Raw genomic sequence first — 23345 nt, forward strand, 5'->3', positions numbered from 1 at the left:
TGAAAGGGAGGGAAGGCCGCAGTAAGAAAGAAAGCTGGCGACAGCTCCTGCCCCCGGGACCGCCCAGCACTCTCCCGAGACGCACAGCATTAGGAAAGGAACGAATTGGCACTGAATGATGGATGTCACGTTTTTTAACCAGCGCCTACGGAGCGAGGATAAGGAGGCTATAGTCGCTGGAGAGAAGATGATTGTGATGGTAAAGGGGGAAACGTGTATCCGAGTTTATGTTTAGAACTACGACGAAACAAGCAGGCAGTAATTCTACCCGAAAACGAGGCAGACAATGGGAGGTGAGCCACAGACAAAGACCTTAATCGCTTGGGCGCAGTGGTACAAATGTACTGAAAGAAACGGGATTGCAGCGCGCGCGGAACAATGTCTGCTTCAGTGCTTGCGCGCTTCTCGTCTCTTTCTTCTCGCATAATTGGTCCCAACTGTTTTGTTATCGTTTAACAGCAGGTGGAATTAAAGCGTCACGGAAATTTTATGCTTTATTTATAGGTGATCTTTTACCTAACCTAACGCTACAGCTGCATTTAAACCAGAGCCTTTGTGCTGTATAGTTCATTAAGTCCCATCCATCTGCTGCCGTTATTGTACTACCCCGCCTTGCCCCCAACAGATGTTACTTCTTCCAACAACAGATGTCTTTATAGGCTGCAGTAGCGGGCTGGATACTTGTTAAGCTACACAGCACAAAAGCGCGGGCTTCAGGGCAGCTCGAGCGTTCATTCACACCGACATCGTTATCGTCTTCGTCGCTCCTTCAAGAGCATTTTGTAGTTATTATTAGCTGCGACCATTTTTTTTTGCACTTCATATTTCTTCGTGCCCACATGCTGGCGCGCAGGTCGCTGTCATCGTTGATGAATAACCCCATTCAACGTCAATAGCCGGAGAGAAAAGACCGTTTGCATTCCTATAAAAACAAAACAAAAAAAGAATGCTTTGTAATTTGTGTGAAGGAAAAATTACTATATGACAATATTTTGGGAGTCATTAGCAATGGCGCACGGTTTAACAGCACGTTTTCGACAAGGTACACGAAACTGAATGCAGCGAATCGTACCACCCGCGGCGGCGGCTTAGCGACTGTGCCGTTGCCCTGCTATAATAAGCACGAGGTTGCGGGATCGAATCCCGGCTGCGGCGGCCACATGTCGATGGGGACGAAATGCAAAAAAAAAGAAAGAGAGAAACACCCGGTGCCCCGTGCATTGAGGGCACGTTAAAGACCCACCTAGTGGTCAAAATTAATTCGGAGCCCCCACTATGGCGTGCCTCGTAATCAAATCGTGGTTTTGGAACGTAAAACCCCTGAATTCATTTATTCGGTGACTCGTGCGATTCATTGCCCATACTCACAAAAGCGAGAAACAACATCCGCTAGAATTGCATGTAATTGCGATGTTGGTCGCATAATTAGCGAAGGTAGCCTTCCAGTGCCAAACAGCACTTACGAAAGAAGAGCTCTGTGAATATAATGGCCCCTGGTTTTGAATTACTTTGTACAAAGGTTTCAGCCAGTTGGTATGAATCCATGATGAAATACGGCTAGAAAACAACCGAGGACGAAGAGGAAAACAAAAAAAAACAACACCACAATCGCTTGCTCGCAAGGAGCCTCACGCTTGATGGGAAACAACAGCAACTCAAGATATATTTGAACTAAAACAAGTATTTAAAAACAAGCAGACCTAACGGAGCTGTAGCCAAAAATTGTACGAAAACCATGCACTTAGTGCTTCGTATACCCTGTCCACTTCCGGGATAATGTGCAACGATGCTATCTTTATTATTCGTTGTGTACCATTTCATCAGTATGTAAACCAAGCTGCACTCCGACTGTATGCCTTATCTCTGGAATTGCCAGGTTGTGAGCGGCGGTCGATAACCACGGAATATAACCCAGAGAAAGTGATTCCTGCATTAAAACAAGCCCGTTTCTTTTCGCTGTGCCACCGCTTCGCAAAACTGGCGTCCACGAACACACCGTCATGGCATCCACGAACGTACCCAAACAATGAAGCAGATCAAACATTCACCGAGTTCGAGGGGCACGCGGCGACGCCTTATCAGCGTGACCCTTTCCAACAGCGCGCCTGTCTGGCGCGGCCACCAATTTCGGGGAGCGCAAAGTCCATTACCATCATGTCGGCCCACTCCGTATACACAACGCAACCGGCGGCAGCCCCTCGTTGTGTACGGAAGGGCGGTTGGCTTCTGGAAGTTGCTGGTGGGACAGGCGGGGGTGCCTTGGGCCTTTTATTGCCCGTGCCCTGCCTTCTTTCTCCTGGGGGAAGTCTTCGCGGTTTGTGGGTGGCTTTGGCCGTGCGAGGCCCGGGCCGACTGCCACGGGCAGCGAGTGGTGCGGTGGACTCGGGACGATCGCGCGCGGTGGGTCGTAAAAAAGCGCGTAAAGAAGCGGCGAAAATAGGTCAATCGCGCGTGTCGCGCAGGCCGATTGCGCGTCGCTCGGCGGCGGTCGTGGCGGGGAATTTACGGTCCGCAGGCTTCTCTCCTCTGTACGCCACTTTCTGCGAGTGCACTAAACTGCGCTTCTCGAAGCTCCGAGCGTGTCCGTTCTTGTTTGATAAAGTAGCTTTCCTTTTTTTTTTAAGCGAGAGAACACTTAAGGTGGCTTGAGGCCGAGAGCAGAAAAACGTAATGTTCTGCCATACAGACGTGGTTTTTTTTCACCTTTATTTGTTTAATTTCGTTTTCTGGCTTAACCACTCGCTGAGTAACCATTTATTGGTCAGTCCATCAGTAAAATAGGCAGTTAGTGAATCGGCCAGTTGGTCGACGATTTGTAACTCTAGAAGCAAAACACCGCCCGTGATCTCTCTCTCACTCTCTCTTTCGCTCTCTACGTGTGTGTGTGTGTGTGTGTGCGTGTGTGTGTGTGTGTGTGTGTGTGTGTTTGTGTGTGTGTGTGTGTGTGTGTGTGTGTTTGTGTGTGTGTGTGTGTGTGTGTGTGTGTGTGTGTGTGTGTGTGTGTGTGTGTGTGTGTGTGTGTGTGTGTGTGTGTGTGTGTGTGTGTGTGTGTGTGTGTGTGTGTGTGTGTGTGTGTGTGTGTGTGTGTGTGTGTGTTGATTTACCTGGTTACTTACTGAATTAAACTGTGTGATCAGCTTTTGCAATAGTTCATTGGTCTGCTAATGAATTACACTTTCACGGCGTGTGCAACTGCGTTTATCGTTGTATAGAGCATGTGTGGGGTGCATGTCCCCTCGGCCCCTCCGGTTCCGGAACCCTGCCCATGTCCGTGGCTTCGAGTAGACAATGATTCGGCTTCGTTCTGCAGTTTGCTAGCCTCATGGTTAGATCAAATGGTATAGAGATCAACCTGGAAAGTGCGTCTATCCAAGGTTCAGTACCCGAACCAGGATGAATTTTTCAGCGAAGCTCTTAGCCTCTGCATGGTCGGAATTTCTCGTGGCGTGCTCATCTAAAAACCGGCAGTTGAAAAAGAAGTTTGTGATGGAGTTTCCCCGTAGCACAATGATGTTTTCTCGAATGTGCGATTTACAGTCTGATGCTGTAAGTCTTATGCTATCATCTCTGTAGGTTGTGTGTAAGTCATACTTTACGAATTTTGTGGCATGGTTGACTTTGAGAAATTCAATTATTTCAATGACGCCTTTACCCGAGGTGGAGGGCCTGCAAGAATGAGGATGCATGAGGATGGACATCAAACGGCAGCATGAAAAGGGATTCGTCTTTCAGTTTCCGCGTAACAGAATTGTCACACATCTGGTCGTTGCTCACGTGGCCGCTCTGCGCGGCTATTAGTTGCTACGTGGGCCTTTCGTTTTCGGCGCTACCGGTGCGAGGCAGTGGCCGCTGAACATCGCCGCCGCGTGCTCTTTCCGCTTCTGGAAAGGCTCGACTTTGAGCGCTGCTGTCGTTTCTGTCAGATGAGTTGTTCTTCTTTGTGGGAGAGGTGTTCCTTCGACAGTGGCCATGCCGTTTCCTGGCGGTGGCTGATGGACGCATAGGGGTTAATTTTCGACCAACGTGGTTCTTGTAACAACCAGGATATCAAAAGTAATCAATACAAAATTATGTAAATTGCCTTTGTCACATCGGCATAACCGTTGTGTACATTGTATATACTCATCATTTTATACATTGTTACAATTAGTTCATGTGTAACTTTGCGTTTCCGCGGGTCTACCTTGTTGTATGTGAGTGAGGCTATATGGACTCAGACATTTCTTTGAAGATGTGCCGTATATGTAATGCTTTGTATACTTTGTATATATTATTGTCCTGGTGGAAGTGTTCGTATCGTCTTTTGTTGAATAAACTTTTCCTAAAAAAGACTGAATTATGTTTTCACGCATATTCGTATTTCACTCCGAAGCTATCATGTCTGTGGATTGAGTGTAAGTCGTAGGTTACGAATTTTCTGACTCAATTAATTTTAGATATTAATTTAGTTCAATAAGGCGCTTGGCGGACAACCTGGAAGAACGAGTATGTATGATACACTTCCGCACATGTGCGTGCGCGCGTGACGTACCTCGGTTGTGGTTGTCGTGCTTGTGAAACATTGTCTAACGTAGTTGGGGTGCTGGCACTTGTATAACGTCCACACCAGTTTCGCTGTACATCAACTTTGACTGGGTGTAATGGAAATGAATCTTTTTTTTTTCATATGCAAACCTTTCTTCCTGAGACATGTATACGATGTTTCCTTTGTAGTTTTGTGCTATGCACATCGGGGTATGGCGATTTCTCTCTTTCACGTTCCGCACCGAGTGAGATCTGTTCCCTTTTGCCTGTCCCTGTGCAGCCATCCAGTCCCTGGACTCCCTGAACGAGCAGATCGTGCGCTACGTCCTGAGATCGCCGGCAGGACCGGACGACAGCTTGGCCGGGGCACCTCAGCAGCGGCCTCAGCCAGAAGAACAGCCGCTGCAGGGAAAGAAGCAGCAGCCGCAGCGCCCCCTTCTGGGCGCCAACACGCACGAGGCGGGCGTCGGACGGGCAGGCGAGGCGACCGGGACGCTCGTCGGCGGCGGCCATGAGCAGCAGGTGGCGCTGCAGTCCTCGATGGCGCTCATGCGCAGACTGCTGGTGGACGCCCAGGCCAAGTTCCGAAACATGATGGACGACAACAAGGCGCTCGCGTCTCGCATCGACGGCGACCTGCAACAGGTGCGTACAGTAAGGAAAGGTTGTCTACATTGAAGAGCTTGCTGTTCCGAAATCGGATCTAGAAGCATGGAAATAAAGGAGATAACGATCACCTTACATAGAAAAAATAGCATAAATATTTCACAAGAAGCCTCATTACATATTGGGGGCAAGGCATAAAGTTGCAAACATATACATCTTTACAAATACATGGGAGGTACTGGGACCGATACACAGAACGTTCACCAATATAGTGGGTGATGTAGAGTCGGCGCATGACCTACGAATAGAGACGAATCATGGCGAAGCGCAGATTTTAGATTAAAGTACTTAAAATAGTCACTGACCTGAAACATTCATCAGGACCTTCAATTCAGTTGAAAAAGAAAATGGCCGACGATTACACTTTTGATAATGCGATCTTTGAGCGCAGCTGCTGCCTTATTTCAACAACAGGCAACCGCATACAGAACACGCGGTGCCGAACGGAGGCGGTTCTCCGTTTTGGATTGGGCAGCACAAACCGTGATCCGCCGCTGTCGAGCCGGCTCTCCGGCGGCGGGCCATCGCGCCATCTTATAGTTGGTCACCATCGCGGAGAGGGGGGGAGATTAGCAGTTATTATTTAATGTTTCTGCTGAGATAGGATGAGGAAGCGGGGGGAGACCATGGGTATTGAGTAGAGGTCACACACTTATTCACTCACAGACAAACCTCAATGTGGCCGCACAAGGTTGGGGTGGGAAGTAGAAGTAAGGGGACGAAACGCTGTAACTGTCTTTCGAGTCACCGCAACGGCACTGCGCCGAGAAAGGGGAGGTATAGGGCAAGAGTGCAGGCGGGAAAAGGACAGCCAGGCGCAAGCACTTCCAGAGGAATGCCACTGAGGAACGCGCCACACAAAGGTGGAAGCGAGCGACACGGCTGAGGGCCGTACAGCCACGCGGCGTGGAGACGGAGGAGTGCAGAGCCGTGGATCACGAGCGAGGTGGCAAGGAGTGCCCGCCGCCGGCACCGCGGCAATGCCGCGACAGCGGGAGAAGGTACGGCGAAGGCGGAGTGGACGGTAGCGGCGAGAGTCACCGCAATTGCACTGCGCGGAGGAAGGGGGTGAGAGGATAAGCGAGAACACGTGATCCGGCTTTGGGGCACGAGGGGAGAGCAAGGCTCGCGCAGTGCGCGCGAGATGGCGCCAGGAGCGCGCGCAGCTAGATCAGCGTGCTGGCTCCGCCTAAGGAGCTGGTTACGGCGAGGCATAACGGCGAGGCTGACGGCGACGCGAAACGCGCGACGGGCGCCAGAGAGCTGCACTCTAAAAAGGAGGTGCGTGCGCACGGGTTTTCGGACGCGTAGTCACACTGCAGCCGCAGAAAGTATGCAGGTCGAAATCCTTCGATGCAGTTTTAGGCTCACAGAGAGCAGTCGCCAGGGGTCGTGTCATTCCATCTCTGGTGAGCCGCTGGTGTTGTCCAGGGTTTCCCGAGTTATTCTAGTAGGGAAACTTCCCTTCAGTAGAAAGATATTTTTGTTATCAATTTTGTACACTGTGACGTGTACGACCCCTCTGACTGCGGAGGACACATGGATCCATTGCCCAAGCTTTACAAATGTAAGTGTTTGTTTATATGTTTGTTTGTTTGTTTTCGGAAGCGATCCAACCATCCGTTCGCACTGCTTCAGGTTCAGAACCAACCAGGAGTTTTCGAGCATCGGGCTTATTGGTCAGTTTCGCGCCTGGTGCGTTGTCAAAGAGTTTCTCCCACGCTGCAAAATACGAATAAGTCCGCCTGCCATGACGAAGCACTTGCCAAAATACACCAACAGCGACTGGGCTGCTAAGCATCAGGTGGCGGGATCGAATCCCGGCCACGACGGCCGCATTTTGGTGGGTGCGAAATGCGAAAACACCCGTGTGCTTAGATTTAGGTGTTAAAGAACCTCAGATGGTCCGAATTTGCGGAGCCCCCCACTACGGCGTGCCTTATAATCAGAAATGGTTTTGGCATGTAAAACACCATAAGTTAACAGCGACGAGCGTCACCGGCTGTGTCAACAGGGAGCGTATTAAGGCTCCGCAATTGAAACCTGGTGACAGAGTTGGTAAAGCTGGCAGGCGATGTCGAGAAGGGCAGATGTTGGCCTGCGTGTTTGCCTGTTATGGGTGCGACGGGTGTAGTAACGTAAAATGTGTAAATAAAAGTGAATGAGTAGAAATTTGTTTCTCAAAGAAATCTAATGGGCGGAGGGGCCGGGGGGGGAGGCGTTGTTAACTACAACACCGGCACAAAACTCTAGGTACCATGACGGCAGGCACGTTGGTAGCGTTACACCATTATATGAACCGTGGGAGTTATGGCGGTACGTGCAGGAAGTGTGAAGGGGCAAGAAATACCACAAATCGGTTTCGTGCGTGATAACCTGCAAGCTCTTCAATAGCTATCCGTGCATGATTGCATGCAGCTCCCATAAACACAGAGAGAAAAAAATGTATAGCGGATCCCACGCACCTGTGGGAATCGATGCTAAGTGAAGCACTCGCACGCGCGCACGCGCACGAGGTAACGCCGACGAGAACCCCCCCCCCCCCCATGCCTTTGGACGACGAGACGAAGGACGCAAACAAGCACTATGAAGGCAACCTGAATGCCGACTACACATCAGTCGGCTGTAAAGCTGCGTTTTCAGCCTTAACACAACCTCAAGGCACCGTGTAGTAGTAAACGACGTTTTATACGAATTCCCTGAACATGTGGAAGTAGGCTTAGAGGTCCGGAACTAGCGCACATAGCACTTGACGCAAGACGAGACCCATTAAGCGACGATGAAGGTTCGCGAGCATAGCAAGAATCGCCGCACATTTCATACACAATTCTGAAGCGTATACCGAGCAGTACGTTCATAAGCATCGATATCTCGGAATCACGAGTTATATCCATTTGAAGAAACAGCGTCATCTCGCGTTCTGTTCACTTGCAGCGAACGGAACGCGAGGTGACGCGAAAAGCTGCCTGTTACCCAACGCACTCCAGCAGTATATCGGCGGTCTGGAAGGGATATGGCCGCCGCCACCCATGTTGCCTATTGCCGCGTACCTTTGCGGTACTCTGAACTTTTCCCACCGACTCTAGTCTCGCGATAATCGAAAGCGTCCCCTGGGCACGCTTCACCATCTAGCAGGGACCACGTGCTCAAGCAAGGCTTTGTACATAGGGGGTCGTGCAAGACAAAGCACCGGCGCACGGTGGAAAGCGGACAGAAGAGGGAGACGGCTTTCGCTTTAGTGTTTGACGAAGTTGGCTTCTCAACATTAAGAATGTTTCGGGGGAGAAGCCCACTTTTCGTCGTAAGTAAGCGATAGTTTATATCGTGGAAGGAGTTCCCCGCGCTCTACCGAGAATGTCGCCAGAATGACGCGCTTCACAATTTAACAATTTACCGAGGCTCATACATACATACATACATACATACATACATACATACATACATACATACATACATACATACATACATACATACATAAATACATACATACATACATACATACATACATACATACATACATACATACATACATACATACATACATACATACATACATACATACATACATACATACATACATACATACATACATACATACATACATACATACATACATACATACATACATACATACGTACGTACGTACGTACGTACCGAAGCACAAGGGAAGACAACGCAGTGATGGTAGATGTGTTTATAAAAAAAATCTTCGAAATGAAAGGAAGGAATTAGGACAAGAGTATCGTCTATATTTCCCATTTGCTCTGCAAGCTCCCTCGAAGCAACGGCGCCCGCATCAACGTTCGCTTACGTGAGCGCTAACACTGTTTTTTATTTATTTACCCACAGCGCCACAGTGGCATTACAGTGGGGGGGTTGTACAAAAGAAAAAAAATATTGCGTAATTTCATCATTGCGTAATTTCATGACATAAGTGATTGGTCATTACAAGGGATACTGTCCTGCTATCAAAATTTGAGCCCTGTCACCAGCGGCGGGCCAATGAAAAAGTACTCGCACCTACGACGACTTTAGCGAATACGGGCTTTAGAGTGAGGCACCGGAATGCGGCGAGGATCAGGGTAAAAAAAAATATGAACGAGCAAATTCATGTGCGCGTATTAGGCTACAGAGACAGAGAGAAGGAAAGAGAGTGAGAGAAGTCATATGGGAAAGGCAACTTAGGCTGAGGCTGCTTGGGTGTCTAGCATTGGACAAATGGGACTAATATATGCGTAGACAGAGAGGCGGAAAGTTCACAAGCACGTACGCACGTACACGCTGAAGCGTTCGTCGTTCAGTTCATCACAAGCGGTCATATAACAGGCCGTGGATCTCCAGGAACGCAGCTGCGGTTCCGTGGCTTTGTACATCACGTAGACGGACGAGGCCACGTAAGACCGAACGGTCCACCCCCTCCCTGCCCCCTTGCTGCCAGAGAAAAGTTTCCAGTTTCGTGTCCGGAAAGTGCCAATTATTTGTTTATTAATTCTGCATAATCGGAACTCGTCGCAGCCGCTCTCTGCGCGCAGCAGCACACACGAAGAACGGTGTCTCTCGAAGTCGCAGCTCGTGCAGCCTATTTAGCCTACGAGAGTTTTTTTTTTTTCGCTTTCTTCCTTTTTTGCACGCGTATTACGCTTCCTTCTCGGTCTGCTTCCCGCTCCCCGCGTGCGTATACAGTAACGCGCCGCGCAACCGCTATCATTAACGCGCCGTCTGGCGGATAAATTAGGGCGCGCCTCACGCGCGCGCGCACGCACACACGTACAGACACCGCGCGTTCGCGAATTAACCGCATGAAGTGAGTAGCGCGCCGCAAATTCCGCGGGGAGCCACGAAAGTTTTCGCGGCGGCGGCTGGCTGAGCCGCATTTTGGCCGTTATGCTTTTGCGCGCTTCTTTATTTTATTATTATTTTTTTATGGCGTCGGCGAGGCGAGTTATGAAAATGCATGAGAAACACTGGTTTCCTTCTCCGCCAGCAAGTCCTTTCTTCTATATATATATATATCCGTAGCGCTGGCTAACACTATCAGAGTTAGTTCTAGTAGTAACACATAAGTACCCCAGAAAGTGGATGAGAAGACGGCGCCGCTCTAGCTCACTTTGTAGAGCATTGCACGCGCATTGCGACGACGTGGGATCATTCCGCTGCTGCGGCAAGCTTTCTCATCCACTTTCAGCTCCATTAATGTATAATTGCTTTATTTCAATTAATAGGTACAAGTAATTTCCCCTGTGTTGTTGTTGTTGGCTTATATATATATATATATATATATATATATATATATATATATATATATATATATATATATATATATATATATATATATATATATATATATGCGCGCTCCTTTCACCGACAGCTGGTCTCGACACGGCCTCACTAGGGCGCCCTCGGACAATCCGTCCTTGGAGATCGGCATTTCCTAACGCACAACCCCTTCCTCCTCCTTCTCTTCCTCGCTAGAAGTTTTCACAGCCGACCCGACCGTCAACGCGTATTAAATTTTCCGGTGCGTGGCTGGCAAGCACCCCTCACCCCCCCCCCCCCCCCTTTTTTTTTTTTTGACACGCTTGCTCGGGCACGGTCGTCGGCGTGACTCTTCCGCGGCGGCTCTGCTTCTCGTTGTTGCATTTTCGTTAGCGATCGAAGCGATCTCCCTTCACTGCAGAGGCGATGGCAACACACGAGACACGCTTCCAGCTGATCCCGTTAGGGCTCGCTTGTGCGGGAGTACGCCGTCCACGGAGTCCGAACAACCCGTTCCTGCGACCCCATAAGCTCCTGGGGAATCCTTACTTTCCCGGACTCGCGCTGGGCGCGCGGGTATTATCCGGCTCGGATTGTTGCTTGCAGCAGGTGTACCAGCGCCGAGATGGTTTCACCTTTCGCTCTTTGTTCGACCTTTGCTCTCTCTCTCTCTCTTCTTTTTTCCTGCGTATACGTCTCGTGGATTCACTTACTTTCCTTACGCCGGAAGTATAGCGCGCATATCGCGATTCTGAAGCCTCCGTTGGTGTACACGTCACACAGAAACAGCCCCTTTCGCGTACTCGTTCCTATATGTTATTTTTTATTTGTTGCTGCACTTGACGAAGGCTGATGTGCTGCAGCGACTGTATAGGTGATGCCCCATGACAGAGCGCTCGGCAACACGAAAGAAACAGCGAGCCTCTGTCGCAAGACTAACTCGTCAGCGTCTGACGGGGAACCGCTTCCCAGGGGCTGACGCGACGCGTATAGCGCGCACAGGTGAACGTTGTCTAGGCGCATCTAATGCCGCTGAAATGGAGGCTCGCTTCTCGCGAAGCTTAGCGACTGCCGCCGGATATTCGTTCGAACGACGATAACAAGCTGCACCGGACGCGGCCGCTATGAAGCGCAAACATGCGTGCCACGGCTTTGTTTCGGATTACGAGAGTTCACGTTGCACGCTTAACGATACGCGCCACCATGGGGAGGGGCTTGAACGCTGGCTCTAGTGCTGGAAACAATTTTAGAAAAATCGCAAGTTCGGCGAACGTTGAACGAGGGCTGCAGCGGGATGGGATTGCGCTGCAGTAAAAAAAAATAAAAAAAAATAACGCATTGGTAAGAGAGGGGAAGCTCGGAGAGGAAATGCAGGGAGGTCAACAAGCTCGTGAGCGTCCGATTTGATACTCCTACACAGGGTTTAAATAAAAGGTCAACAGAAGGAGGAAATGAGGGAGAGAGTGAACATTACGTGCACACGGAGGGATGCACAGGAGGACCATAAACCGTCACTCAGTTCCCGGTGAACTTGAAAAAAAAAAAGCTACGCTAGTCCGCGAATAGCTTTTGGCGTCTGAGACGAATGTGGTAACGGTCCTAATATGTTATACTCGGAAAACCTTCCGGAGTCCAGCCGCTTTAACGGCGGTTTTTAGAAAGAGACGTTAGAGGTCATTAGGTGCAAAAAAGGGACTACATGTTTTCCTCACTTCGATTCGACAAGAATCGCATGTCGCACTGTCGGCCATTCCAATAAGGAAAGAAAAAAAAAACCGTCCACTTACGCCATTTTATGCTATGGGCTAGTTGGCACTCGTAACCGCAACAACTTGTGCAGGATACGCGGCCGGCAAACGAAGACACTCAGGTAATCGAGAAAGAAGAATTTCTCTCTCTCTCTCTCTCCATATATATATATATATATATATATATATATATATATATATATATATATATATATATATATATATATATATATATATGTACTTTGCGATATTGTGGCGAACGAAGTTTAAATCATGGATCCGGGACCGCAAAGGGATGCGACGTAATGTTTAAATATTTTTCTCGCATTTACCCCTAGACCACCCTCTGATAACTGCTACTTTTGTGTACAAAAAACAACGGCGGAGACCGTTGTTTATATTTGCGTAAAAAAAAATAAACGGCAATGTTCCGCCCTTTTAAGCTTTTCACGCGCACGAGAATAGGACACAGAGATAGGACACTCAAAAGCGGGCTTCACCACACAAGACTACGTGCATGACTGTGTATGCTCGCAGGACACATATAATGCGCAACAATCGCACATAAATTCAAATAATCCGAGTGGATTGCGGTTGCATGTTTCTATCTCGCGTGGAACTATATATTCAAGGACCCTTTAAAATGGACACTAAAGAGCAGCACAAAACCAGTGCAGGCTACTAAAGTACGCTTTTAAAACTCGGTTCTCGTTCCTTGGGTGGAAAAGGGACCGATTATTACCGAAAAACTCGAGAAGTAACTTCGCTTTCTCGAATTTCGGCGACAAGAACCCAGCGCCGTTACGTCAACGTGACACCACGGATTACACTGTATCTTCTCGTGTTTAGGTCATTTTGGGACAGCAAAGTCCTCGAAACATGCAGGCAGAGGTCTTTCGACCCCTTAGAATCCCATGTCGTCCTTGTCCGTTTTTCTCGACACCCTTTGCGGAAAGGTTGGCGCTTTTAGTATTGCAGGCTGCCTTTACCGATGAACAACTAATTGGATAAGCTATGCGTAATCAAGGAGTACAGGAGGCATACGTGTATATCTTGAGAAATATCTACAAGGATTCCACAGCTCTTTTGTTTCTCCTCAAGAAAAGTAGAAAATTACCTATCAAGAAAGATGTCAGGCATGGAGACAGGGCTTCTCCCATGCTATTGCTGCATTGCTTAGAAAGAGCATTCAAGCTATTAGACGGGGAAGACTTAGGAGTGAGGGTCAGTGCCGAATATCTCAACAACCTTCGATTTACAAATGATATTATCTTGTTCAGCAATACCGGGGCTAAATTGTAACAAATGACCTATAGGGCCTTAACCGAGTAAGTGTAACAGTGAGGCTGAAGCTTAAAATTAAGAAGAAAAAGGCAATGTTCAATAGCTGGGCAAGGGAACAAGAATTCATGATCGCCAATCAGTCTCTAGAGTCTGTGCAAGAGTACTTTTTTCTAGGTCAGTAACTCACAGGGGACCCTGACCATGAGAACGAAATTTACAGAATAAGAATGGGTTGGAATGCATACGGCAGGCATTACCAGATCCTGACTGGAAGCTTACAATTAACATTGAAAAGAAAGGTGCACAATCAATGCATTCTACCGGTGTTAACATATGAGGCAGAAACATGGAGACTGACAAAGATCGATAACAAGTTTATAGGAGCGCGCAAAGGCCTGTGGAACGAAAGACGTTAGGCGTAATGTTAAAGGCAGGAAGAGAGTGGTGTGGATCAGTGAGCAGACGGGAATAGCCGATATTGTAGTTGACGTCGATGAAAAAAAAAATGGAGCTGGGCAGGCCATTCAATGCGTAGCGTGAATACCCGGTGGGCCATTAGGGTTACAGCATCAAATTAAAATTATGGGGTTTTACATGCCAAAACCACTTTGTGATTATGAGGCACGCCGTAGTGGAAGAGTCCGGAAATTGCGACCACCTGGGGTTCTTTAACGTGCACCTAAATCTAAGCACACGTGTGTTTTCGCATTTCGCACCCATCAGAATGCGGCCGCCGTGGCCGGGATTCGATCTCGCGACCTTGTGCTCAGCAGCCCCACACCATAGCCACTGAGCAACCACGGCAGGTAGGGTTACAGTTTAGGTGCCAACGGAAGTGAAGCGCAGTCGAGGATGGCAGAAAATTAGGTGGTGTGATGAAATTTGGAAATTTGCCGGTGCAAGTTGGAATCAGCAAGACAGGGGTAATTGGAGATCCCTTGGAGCGGCCTTCGTCCAGATGTAGACGTAAAAGATGATGATGATGAAGATTATTATGATGATGATGATGACGATGATGATGATGAATTAACTGGACAAGAGTAGAAGTTGTTACATTGCATGAAGTCACAGCTAGCGAGCTGCTGTTCTGAGCTCCTGGGGCGGTATTCTTGTGTGATCGCTCGCCTTCGGCGGTAGTTTCACTTTCGTGACATTTTGCCAGACTCACCCCCATCTTCTCAAACCATCTCCAATTCGAAGTTCTTCCTGCACTCCACGGAATCGAACAGTTAAAGCGGCGCCTCTCGGCTGAAGACGCTACGATTGTCGAGAATTGCCGTGGTGTGTCAATGAAGAGCAGTGGCCATGTGCTTCCCTCAAGGGCGGTGCGGTCATCCGCTTTCTTGAGTCGAGGTGGAGTGTTGAGTGGAGGGACGTTCTAGAATAAGGAGATCAGCCGACGAGAGCCAGTGAGCTTCCTTCTAGTGTTTGCCCGACCCTTGTGCGCACGCGACCAGTGCCGATCTCCCAAAGTGAAAGTCCCAGAATGCGTCTCCAGTGGGTGTCGCCACTCCTCTTTCATGTTTTACGTCTTTTCTGGCTTAGGGCCGACTTACGCCACACCAGCACGCCGCACCGTCACACCGGTGCACATATTTCGGTTTACACTGCATGTGCGGGCACAGTGTGTAAACCTAAATGTGTGCACCGGTGTGCGACACGTGCATGTTTTTCACCCGACCGCATGTGTGCGGCATGCGTGTGGTGCGGCATGCTGCTCGAGCGGAAGTCGGCCCTTACCAAGCCACCTCAGCCGCTAAGAGTGGCAGGTTCGCCATTTCCAGAAGCGTGTTTCTCTAACGCAGTTCGAGAGGGCCTTCGTCGTTTGTGTTCGCCTAATGTCACCAACACCGCGGCGCTCTCTGCAGGCTCATCAAGAAGTGTCGCAGCTGCGTGCCGAGCTGCAGGACACCAACAGCCGCATCTCCAGCATGGCCGCCGCCGTGCAGATACCGTCGGCGACGGCGGGAAGCCCGGCCTTCCTGTGTTCCAACGCCGGCTACGCGTCGCCGTCTCCTCTGTCCTCTTCTGGTGAACCCCCGCCGCCCCCGGCGCCGATGTCGTCGTCGTGTCCGCCCAACATTCCTCAGCAGATCATACCCAGTCTGCTGAAGTCCTGCCCTCGATGTCAAGGTTCGTGCGCAGTGTGGCTTCACTACTCACTTATCGCGCTATATGTCTTCTACAAGGCTAAGTGCGACGAAGCTATGGGCTGAGTAAGAAGCTTACTTTCAGATAGTGAGCATACCGAGCAGCCAAACGTTGGAGCAGCCTCCGTGAAGAAATTTACGTTAGAAATACGATGAATGCGTCACGAAAGGCTCGCAAAACCCACAGTGCGTGAGATCCGCACTTTTGTGTGTGTGTGTGTGTGTGTGTGTGTGTGTGTGTGTGTGTGTGTGTGTGTGTGCGTGTGTTTGTGTGTGTGTGTGTTGTGCGTGTGTTTGTGTGATATCGAAACTAAAGAAAAAATGCCGCTGTTAACACTTGCCAGAAGTGACGCATGACCCAAAACGAACGGCTCCTCGACATGACCTCAGAGATTTGTGGCTCCCCGCGGCTGCAAGTTGCGGGGTGAAAAATCTCAAATGCAACGTGCTTCGTCTTAAATGCTTTAATCCCCAATAGCAAGCGTCGTCTGCTTAGGTGCTAATACCGGCTGCAATGACGAAAATTCTAGGCAATTACCATCCCTGCAGCTTTATCAAGGTTGCTTCAGTAGTATATACAACTCATAGCTAGTTCAGCCAAAGAAATTTCGTTGCCGTTTTCCTTTAATGGAATATTGGCGCGGCATTTGTCTCTTTTATTCTTTCTTTCCTTTAAGTCGACGTCCCAACCTTCTAAATACTGGAAAATAAGTACTGGAAAGTATCAGAGGTATCAGAGCACCACAAAAAATTACAGTACTTGTTTCTTACGTCTTACACAAACGCTCATGTGCTTTTGTATACCAGGAGCTCTGTCTTTCTTTCTTTAGCTGCACAAGTTTTCTGACAATTCCGTGTAGCGGGTAGCACCATTCTAATCAATTAACTGAATTACACGGTGAGGCTGACATTACTTTTTCGGGAACGCAAGATGCTTAATTGAATAATTAACATAATTGCGTTTTTGACTTTTTTAATAATTACTTTACTACAAATGTTGTAATTTGCGATTTGTAGCCGATGTGTTCGCAAGTCATATCCACTTGGAACGAACTCTCAGGATGGCGCTAGTTCCGAAATTTTAATTTTCCAAGAGTACCACAAAATGCAGTGGCGTTCCAGCTACTTTTGTGTTTCAATACAGAAATGAGAATTTTTATAAAAAGTGTAATTGCGACAACAGTGCATTCATACCGCAAGATTGACGGCGCATATCTAGAAACGTATCCTCAGAATTTCAAGTCGATGTGCCTTGCAAACTCACCAGTTACAATTTGCAGATTGTAATGTGTACTCTAAATCAATTAGAAAAAAATATTTAAATAATGAAATATTGTTGATTCCTCAATTACGCATCTGATTTAATGTGTGAGTATAATGCCTGCCTAAACGAGTACTTTAGTTCAAGGGTTATATTTTCTTTAATTTGGCGTTACAAACTATATCATTTTAATTTGGTGCAATTTAAAAAAAACATTCAACCCTTCCCCTTGTTGTGCCATTACCACAAGCCCGGATTCCGAATCTGCAAGATGCAGAATCTATCCTGCGAGCGCCCTAATTCTCCCTTCACAAGTCAAGGTGCTGAGCCGTCAGGCAGCGGTGTCCTGCGGGAGAAGCATCGGCAGGCGACGTGTTTAGACGTGTCAGCGTGTGCCAGACAGCCCGGCGCCGCACCTCCTTTTTGCATGGAGGTCTCCGCGCGCGCGAACTTTGAACCGGGTGGCCAGCGCGGTCGCTGGTTGGACCCCTCGGACGACCGTCGTGTGCTGACTTTGTATTGGGCCGTTTGAGTGACAATGGTTCCTCGGGGATTATAAAAGCAGCGACGCGCTGCCTGAAAAACAGGATCCGCCGACCCACCGGGAGACAGTGTCGCTCCCGACTGGGGTGAGATGTGTCACGCGTTTTCGCCGGACGCCGTCGTGCGGGAACAGTCGCGTTTGTGTGAGCTCTCGGCCCCAGTGCCGATCCGATCTTGTCCTGTACAATGACCTGTATATAATGTATAAAATCCCTTTCGTTATTCTCATCGACGCCTGGCTCGGAGTCTTCGCTACCAACGCTCTGTCACGAAACGGGTGACGAGCGCTACGGGACCACAAAGTCGTAATAGTGGTGCAGCGGTGCAAGTTCGTAACACCCTACAGAAAAATGTGGGTAAGCGAAGCCTGACCTGCGAGCCCCTGACCTTCGTCACGGTTAAGTAAACCATAGGTAACGGGGCCGGATGGTTTCGGCCTCACGCTCCCTCAGCTCGGTACCTGCTCGTTGCTGTCAGATTGCCTGGGCTCGGGCGGCTCTAACGGCTGGATCGGTGCGCCGACTGTGAGCCCTTTCACGGGGCCAGTTCTCGCCGCCACTCGTCGAACGCTGCCTGTTCGTTGGAGGACGCACAACGCGGGGGCGTCCCATCTGTTTTCCTAAACTGCACTCAAAGGAAACGAAGCCGGCGCAGCACGCGCGAAATCCTTTCCTGCCCTTTCCCTTCCCGGCGGAAGTGGAACCGCTCTGATTGGTTGCGTGCGTGGCATGAGCGCGCGCCTATGCAGCTGGAATCCTTGCCAATGACTCGCGCTCCAGCGCTGCTGTGAACTCATCAAACCGCCCTTTATCGCAGCTGCTGTGTTCTGGGAGCAACTGTTTTTTTTTTCTTGCGTGATCACGACAACGACACTTGTGAGCTAATACTAGTTTCGCTTAAAATAAAACACCCGTAAATGGGTGCAGGGTCAATAACCCCATGTTGTCAAAATTAAACAATAGCACTCTACTGCTGCGTTTCGCCAATCCCCCGTTTTTTTTTTCCTTTTAGATGCTAAACTGCATCAATCAATCGTCAGCAGTGGATTCACAGTCAATTTATCATTATTTTCTTGTGTGAAGTTGAATGTCTGTGAAGTGTCTGCGAAGTTATCTGGGAACGCTAGAAGACTGTTCTTTACGTTCCATATCACAAACCGTGTGGAAAAGGGTATATTTCATCTTTGTGCTATCCTTCTTTCTTGAATTATAAATGACTGATCAGTGCTCTAGAACGAACTACTAGATAGCCGGACGGTTTCACCACTTCACCTATCATCCTCATTCATACAACGACGTGTATAATATATATATATATATATATATATATATATATATATATGTATATATCTAGCGGCCACTATTTCTAATCCACAATGCATAAATCAATCAACCAATCCAAAATGCGGATCATCTCGCCGTGTCCGTATGCTCCCACTCCTGTAATGTCACGAGCATTTTGGCATTAGTGCGAACGACCGCGAATGCACACAGTCGTCGTTTAAGTGTCACTCATTACTTAGACGAGTATAGAACATGCAGGTGAACTGAAAACCTCCTAAGAATGAAATAGGAAAACGAATAATCGCATTCCTCTCGGCAAGCGCGACTGAGCCTACTGGCCCATGTGAGCGTTTTATTCCTTCAAGTAACAGTCTTCCTCTCAAAACGGCGGCGGATTCCGAACGCTGATTCGCAGCGTCCGAAATCGACTCGACGTGTAACTGCCTGAAGGAGCTGCGTCTCTTCAGGTGGTTCCCCATCGAGTCGCTGGCGCTTGGCCGCGTTCTCCCGGTTGCGAACCTCGGGATCAGTATCCATGGCTTCCGTCTCGTGGGTGCGCACGCTCGTTTCGGATTGTCGACGGATACGTATGGATTCCACATGCCGTTGCCGATACACGAGCTCGGCCTTACGGGCACGATCGCGCTCGCTCGTATACATTCGCCTACGGCAGCCTCTTCTCCTGCCGTGCGCTGCGCCCGCGGCATACCCATGGTGACGGCCGGGAAGGCGTTGCGTGACGCGCGTTATGCAATGCAGGTATATACAGTTCGTCTGGGTAGCGTGGCGTTCAATCATCTTTCCTTAAGAAAGGGGCTTTGATTCTTGTTTTTCAGATCCTAAGACGAGCCTGTGTTGACGCGCACTTGCTGTCTCCGATGAGCAGGAAAGCTCAGTTAATCGCGACAGGGGTGGTGTCATGACTAGCAAGATGCAGCTTGCGCTTCCAGTGAACTTTGTGCGGTGCATGCGCTACTCTTGCTATGCTCGTCGCTTCGCGCCGTTATCAGGCAAACCGGCCGGCCAGTCGACGATGGCGCGGTACTGCGAATGTAAACTGTATAGTGCTCTACGCAGATGTGTAAGTTGACTTTCCTGCAGTGTGTTTTCGGCGCTCTCGGACGAATCAGTGAGACATAGAAAGCCTCGCCTTAATAAACCCCCAACGGAAGCCATAACATTAACCGTACCAATCACCAATGTTGCAGAGGGCCTGCTTGAAGACGGCTACCGAACGGCGGACTCGGAGCCCAAGGCCGCCGTCAGCGTGCAGACGGACGAGGTGACCACGACCACCGCTTCCGCGGCGAACGTGAACGGAGGCGTCCGCGACTCGGTCGAGGAGGACGACGGGGCGGCCGACTGTCTTCCGCTCGAGGAGCGCCTCCAGCGGCTGCAGGAGGACAAGCGGCAGCTCGCGCAGCACAACCTGAACCTGCAGAAGGAGCTGGACGAGCTCAGGGCAGCCCAGGCGAAGCAGAAGCTCTGCGCCCTGGAAGAGCACGACCGGATGCAAGCGGAACTCAGCAGTGCCAGAGACGCCCTGTCAGGTATGCGTCTTCTCTTAGACTCTGTATCTGCGACCGTCGTTATTTGTTCCCTGTTGTCATTGTTTCTTTTTTAGCTCTATTTTAAGGCTTGACAAGAGCGGGGGAGTACCACACTGTAGGCTGCATCACTACCATCGTTGTTGTAGAGGCATAGCCACTGTGGTAGCCAGAGCCGTAGCCACGATAAGTGCCCTCCCCACTCGGCTACGCGAGCTCTCAAAGCCCGAGCTTTATACCACGTGCGCGCGTTAGTTCGCGAAAAAGGCAAAGAACATGCGCGCTCTAAATTCTAATGTAAGCAGAGGTAAACGATGTCGCAGCTCGGCAGACTTTTTTGGTCTCTGACTACAGTCCTTCTCGGCGCAGTCGGCGCGTACAAAGTGGCGATTTCCAACTTCCTGTCCCGTTTAAGCTCTTGTTAGGCTCTGAAAAGCGTGTTTCGGAACCTTTCCAAGCGTCTTTCTTTTTTTTTCTTTTGTCACTTTCATTCCCTGTCCTCTTACGCCGCTGCTGGACTCTTAAGCTTTCCGGAACACTTGGAAGAACCGCTTTTACGAACTGTGATGTCCGCGGCTACTGCTGTTTTTTATTGCCCATTTAAACTCCTGTTAGACTCCGAGCAAGTTAAGTTTAGGGTCTCTATAGGGAGCCCCGTCTTTCTCTCTCTTTCCATGTTTTCTTCAACAAGATTTGATTTCGGTTTGCTTTCGAGAGCACGTTGGGTACTTCTTGGAAGGAGCAAAGGTTTTCTCTTATTGAGCGTTGGGGATTTTTCTTTTTTTTTTAATGCGCGTGCTTTTTCTCAAAGCCATTACGCCGCTCGTCGTTTCTAAGAGAGCGCACTTTAGAAAGTCTCATTCTGGTTTGTTAATTATCTTCCCACCGTTGTAGTTAGCGGCACGAAAAGCATCGTCTTTTGAGACACCAAATATCACTTTGAACGACGGGGAAAGACGGAGAGCTTTCCTTGCGGACCCACGGTGGAAAGTAACTGTCGGTCTTGTATGGCTCTTAGTGGGTGTACCATGAACTACTAATCCGGCAGCGTTTTGTAACTCTAACTTAAAGCTTCGCATTAACCCTCGCAGTACCTGACCCGCCTCGGGGATTAAGCTGTTGCGACGCTCCGCTACCGACCAGAAGGTCATGGCGCCACCAATCATACGAGGCCGAAATGAAAAAAATAAGAAAAAAATGCACTATTATACTGCGAGAAAGCCGGAATGTTAAGCATAAAAAATGCTCCCTATTTGCTGCCCGGTGACGGGAAAGGAGGAAATGGAATCAAAAGTGAAAGAAGGGTACAGTAACTATAAATGAGCAAATGAGCGTAAGTCGGTGCGTAAATAACTGATCTCTTATGCATCGTGCTCACAGCTTATCTGGCAGGCCCGTAGACCACGGAAAGCGAACGACTGCTCTAGCTGGCTTTAGCGCAGATATACGTTGCGGTCATTGTCCCAGTACCTTTTGTTTGGCAGTTACCGCGTCGGTCTAGTACGTCTAGTAGGGTACGCATCACTTGCCTGTCCGTACTGTATATCTATAACGTCAACGAATATAGCGTCGGCGTCGGCGACGCCGACGCTATATTCGCTATACGCTATACGCTATATAGCTTCGGCGAAGTGGGCGCGCGACAGTCTCGTCAAAGCTGCAAGCGTCACGGGGATACGGCTGTCGGCTACTACAAGAACAAAGCATACGACCCAGCAAAGCGCGACGCCAAATCGCAGACATTACAGCTGTGTTTCATCACCCCGTGATAGTCCAAGTGAGAGACACAGCTCAAGATCAAGCGTCAAGTGAAAGCCAATAAATTTTGTTAGATTGTGATCTAGCTTATCCTTACAAAATGTACTCTGCGCTGCCCACTTCTGGGCCTCCTCCAAGGTTGCAATACGTTGATCAAGACGATTTAATAACATAACTAATAAGTAATGAGTTTGATTGATTGATTGATTGATTGATTGATTGATTGATTGATTGATTGATTGATTGATTGATTGATTGATTGATTGATTGATTGATTGATTGGGTAAGTGATGGTCGTTTGGTCCTTGCTCAAAAGCAATATGTAGGCTGTCTTGGAATGGATAGGCTCGCTGCGAGCAGTATGATCTACAAAAGCCTTAATTGCTCGTAACGGAAGCCACGGTCAGCTGCGTGGTCATTTTGACGAATAACCTCTCTCGCTCTCTCTCTCTCACACACACACACACTCTCGCGCGCATGCAGCTCTGAAGCAGGACCGCAAGCGGCTGAAGGCGGAGAAGTTCGACCTGCTCAACCAGATGAAGCAGCTCTACGGCACGCTGGAGGACAAGGAGAAGGAACTGCGGGACTTCATACGCAACTACGAACAGCGAATGCACGACAGCGACCACAGCCTCAAGCAGGTGCGCGAACTACGCCTCCCTCGTTCGTGCGCTGTCGTGGCACGCGCGTGAGTTGTTCGAACCACGTTTTACTTCTGAATACCTCGCCAGGAGGCAAATCGTGAAGTGCAATCCATGGAGACATATTGGCGATCGGAAGAAATGGGGAAAGAATGGGGAACTAGAATTGCAAAATGAGTGCCTCTACTCTTGTGCTTTGTGTTTTTGGGTGGTTTTTTCCTTCAAGTATGTACCAACTGGTTCAGATTTCAACCCTTCTACATTCATGCAAAATGAGTGCCGTGGGAAGAAAAAAATCACTCATGTACATCAGCAGGGTATTAGGCGGTGTAATGAAATTTGGACATATTCGGGCACAGGGTGGAGACAGCTGAGGAGAAAAGAGAGTAGGAGTGTTGTTTGCTGCAGGCGGGCCTAGCCTTACAAAAGTTGCCGGCAATTCCTCCGCCCAAACGCCACCTATTGAACGCGCGATACGGTCTGAAACACTTCGCAGTCCAGCTTACAACACCCATTATCGAAAACAAGTTGACAGGGAGCCCAATACGATGCGCGTCATCCAAACCACGACGACCCACACGGCTCGTCACTCACTCCCCAACCCTGTATAATTGAGGAATTTTAGGAGGGGCCGAAGCACCTCCCTTCTCAATATCCAATGTCCTCACGGGAACAAAATAT

General features: G+C 49.1%; 1 protein-coding gene across 6 annotated transcripts in view; it reads left to right on the plus strand.

Annotated features, from left to right (window-relative positions):
* Positions 1-23345, plus strand: part of LOC135914901 (kazrin-like) — a 217267-nt gene that overhangs the window by 149490 nt on the left and 44432 nt on the right. For all 6 annotated transcript variants that reach the window (XR_010568456.2, XR_010568457.1, XM_065447831.2 and 3 more), the window contains exons 2-5: positions 4805-5169; positions 15347-15611; positions 19924-20265; positions 22504-22664. Coding sequence is in view for 4 of the 6 variants with exons in the window: in XM_065447831.2 (XP_065303903.1) it covers positions 4805-5169; positions 15347-15611; positions 19924-20265; positions 22504-22664 (1133 nt within the window). In the remaining 2 variants the exon portion in view is untranslated. The remainder of the gene's footprint in view (positions 1-4804; positions 5170-15346; positions 15612-19923; positions 20266-22503; positions 22665-23345) is intronic.

The sequence above is a fragment of the Dermacentor albipictus genome, chromosome 2, assembly GCF_038994185.2.
Source record: "Dermacentor albipictus isolate Rhodes 1998 colony chromosome 2, USDA_Dalb.pri_finalv2, whole genome shotgun sequence".
NCBI classification, from domain to species: Eukaryota; Metazoa; Arthropoda; class Arachnida; order Ixodida; family Ixodidae; genus Dermacentor; species Dermacentor albipictus.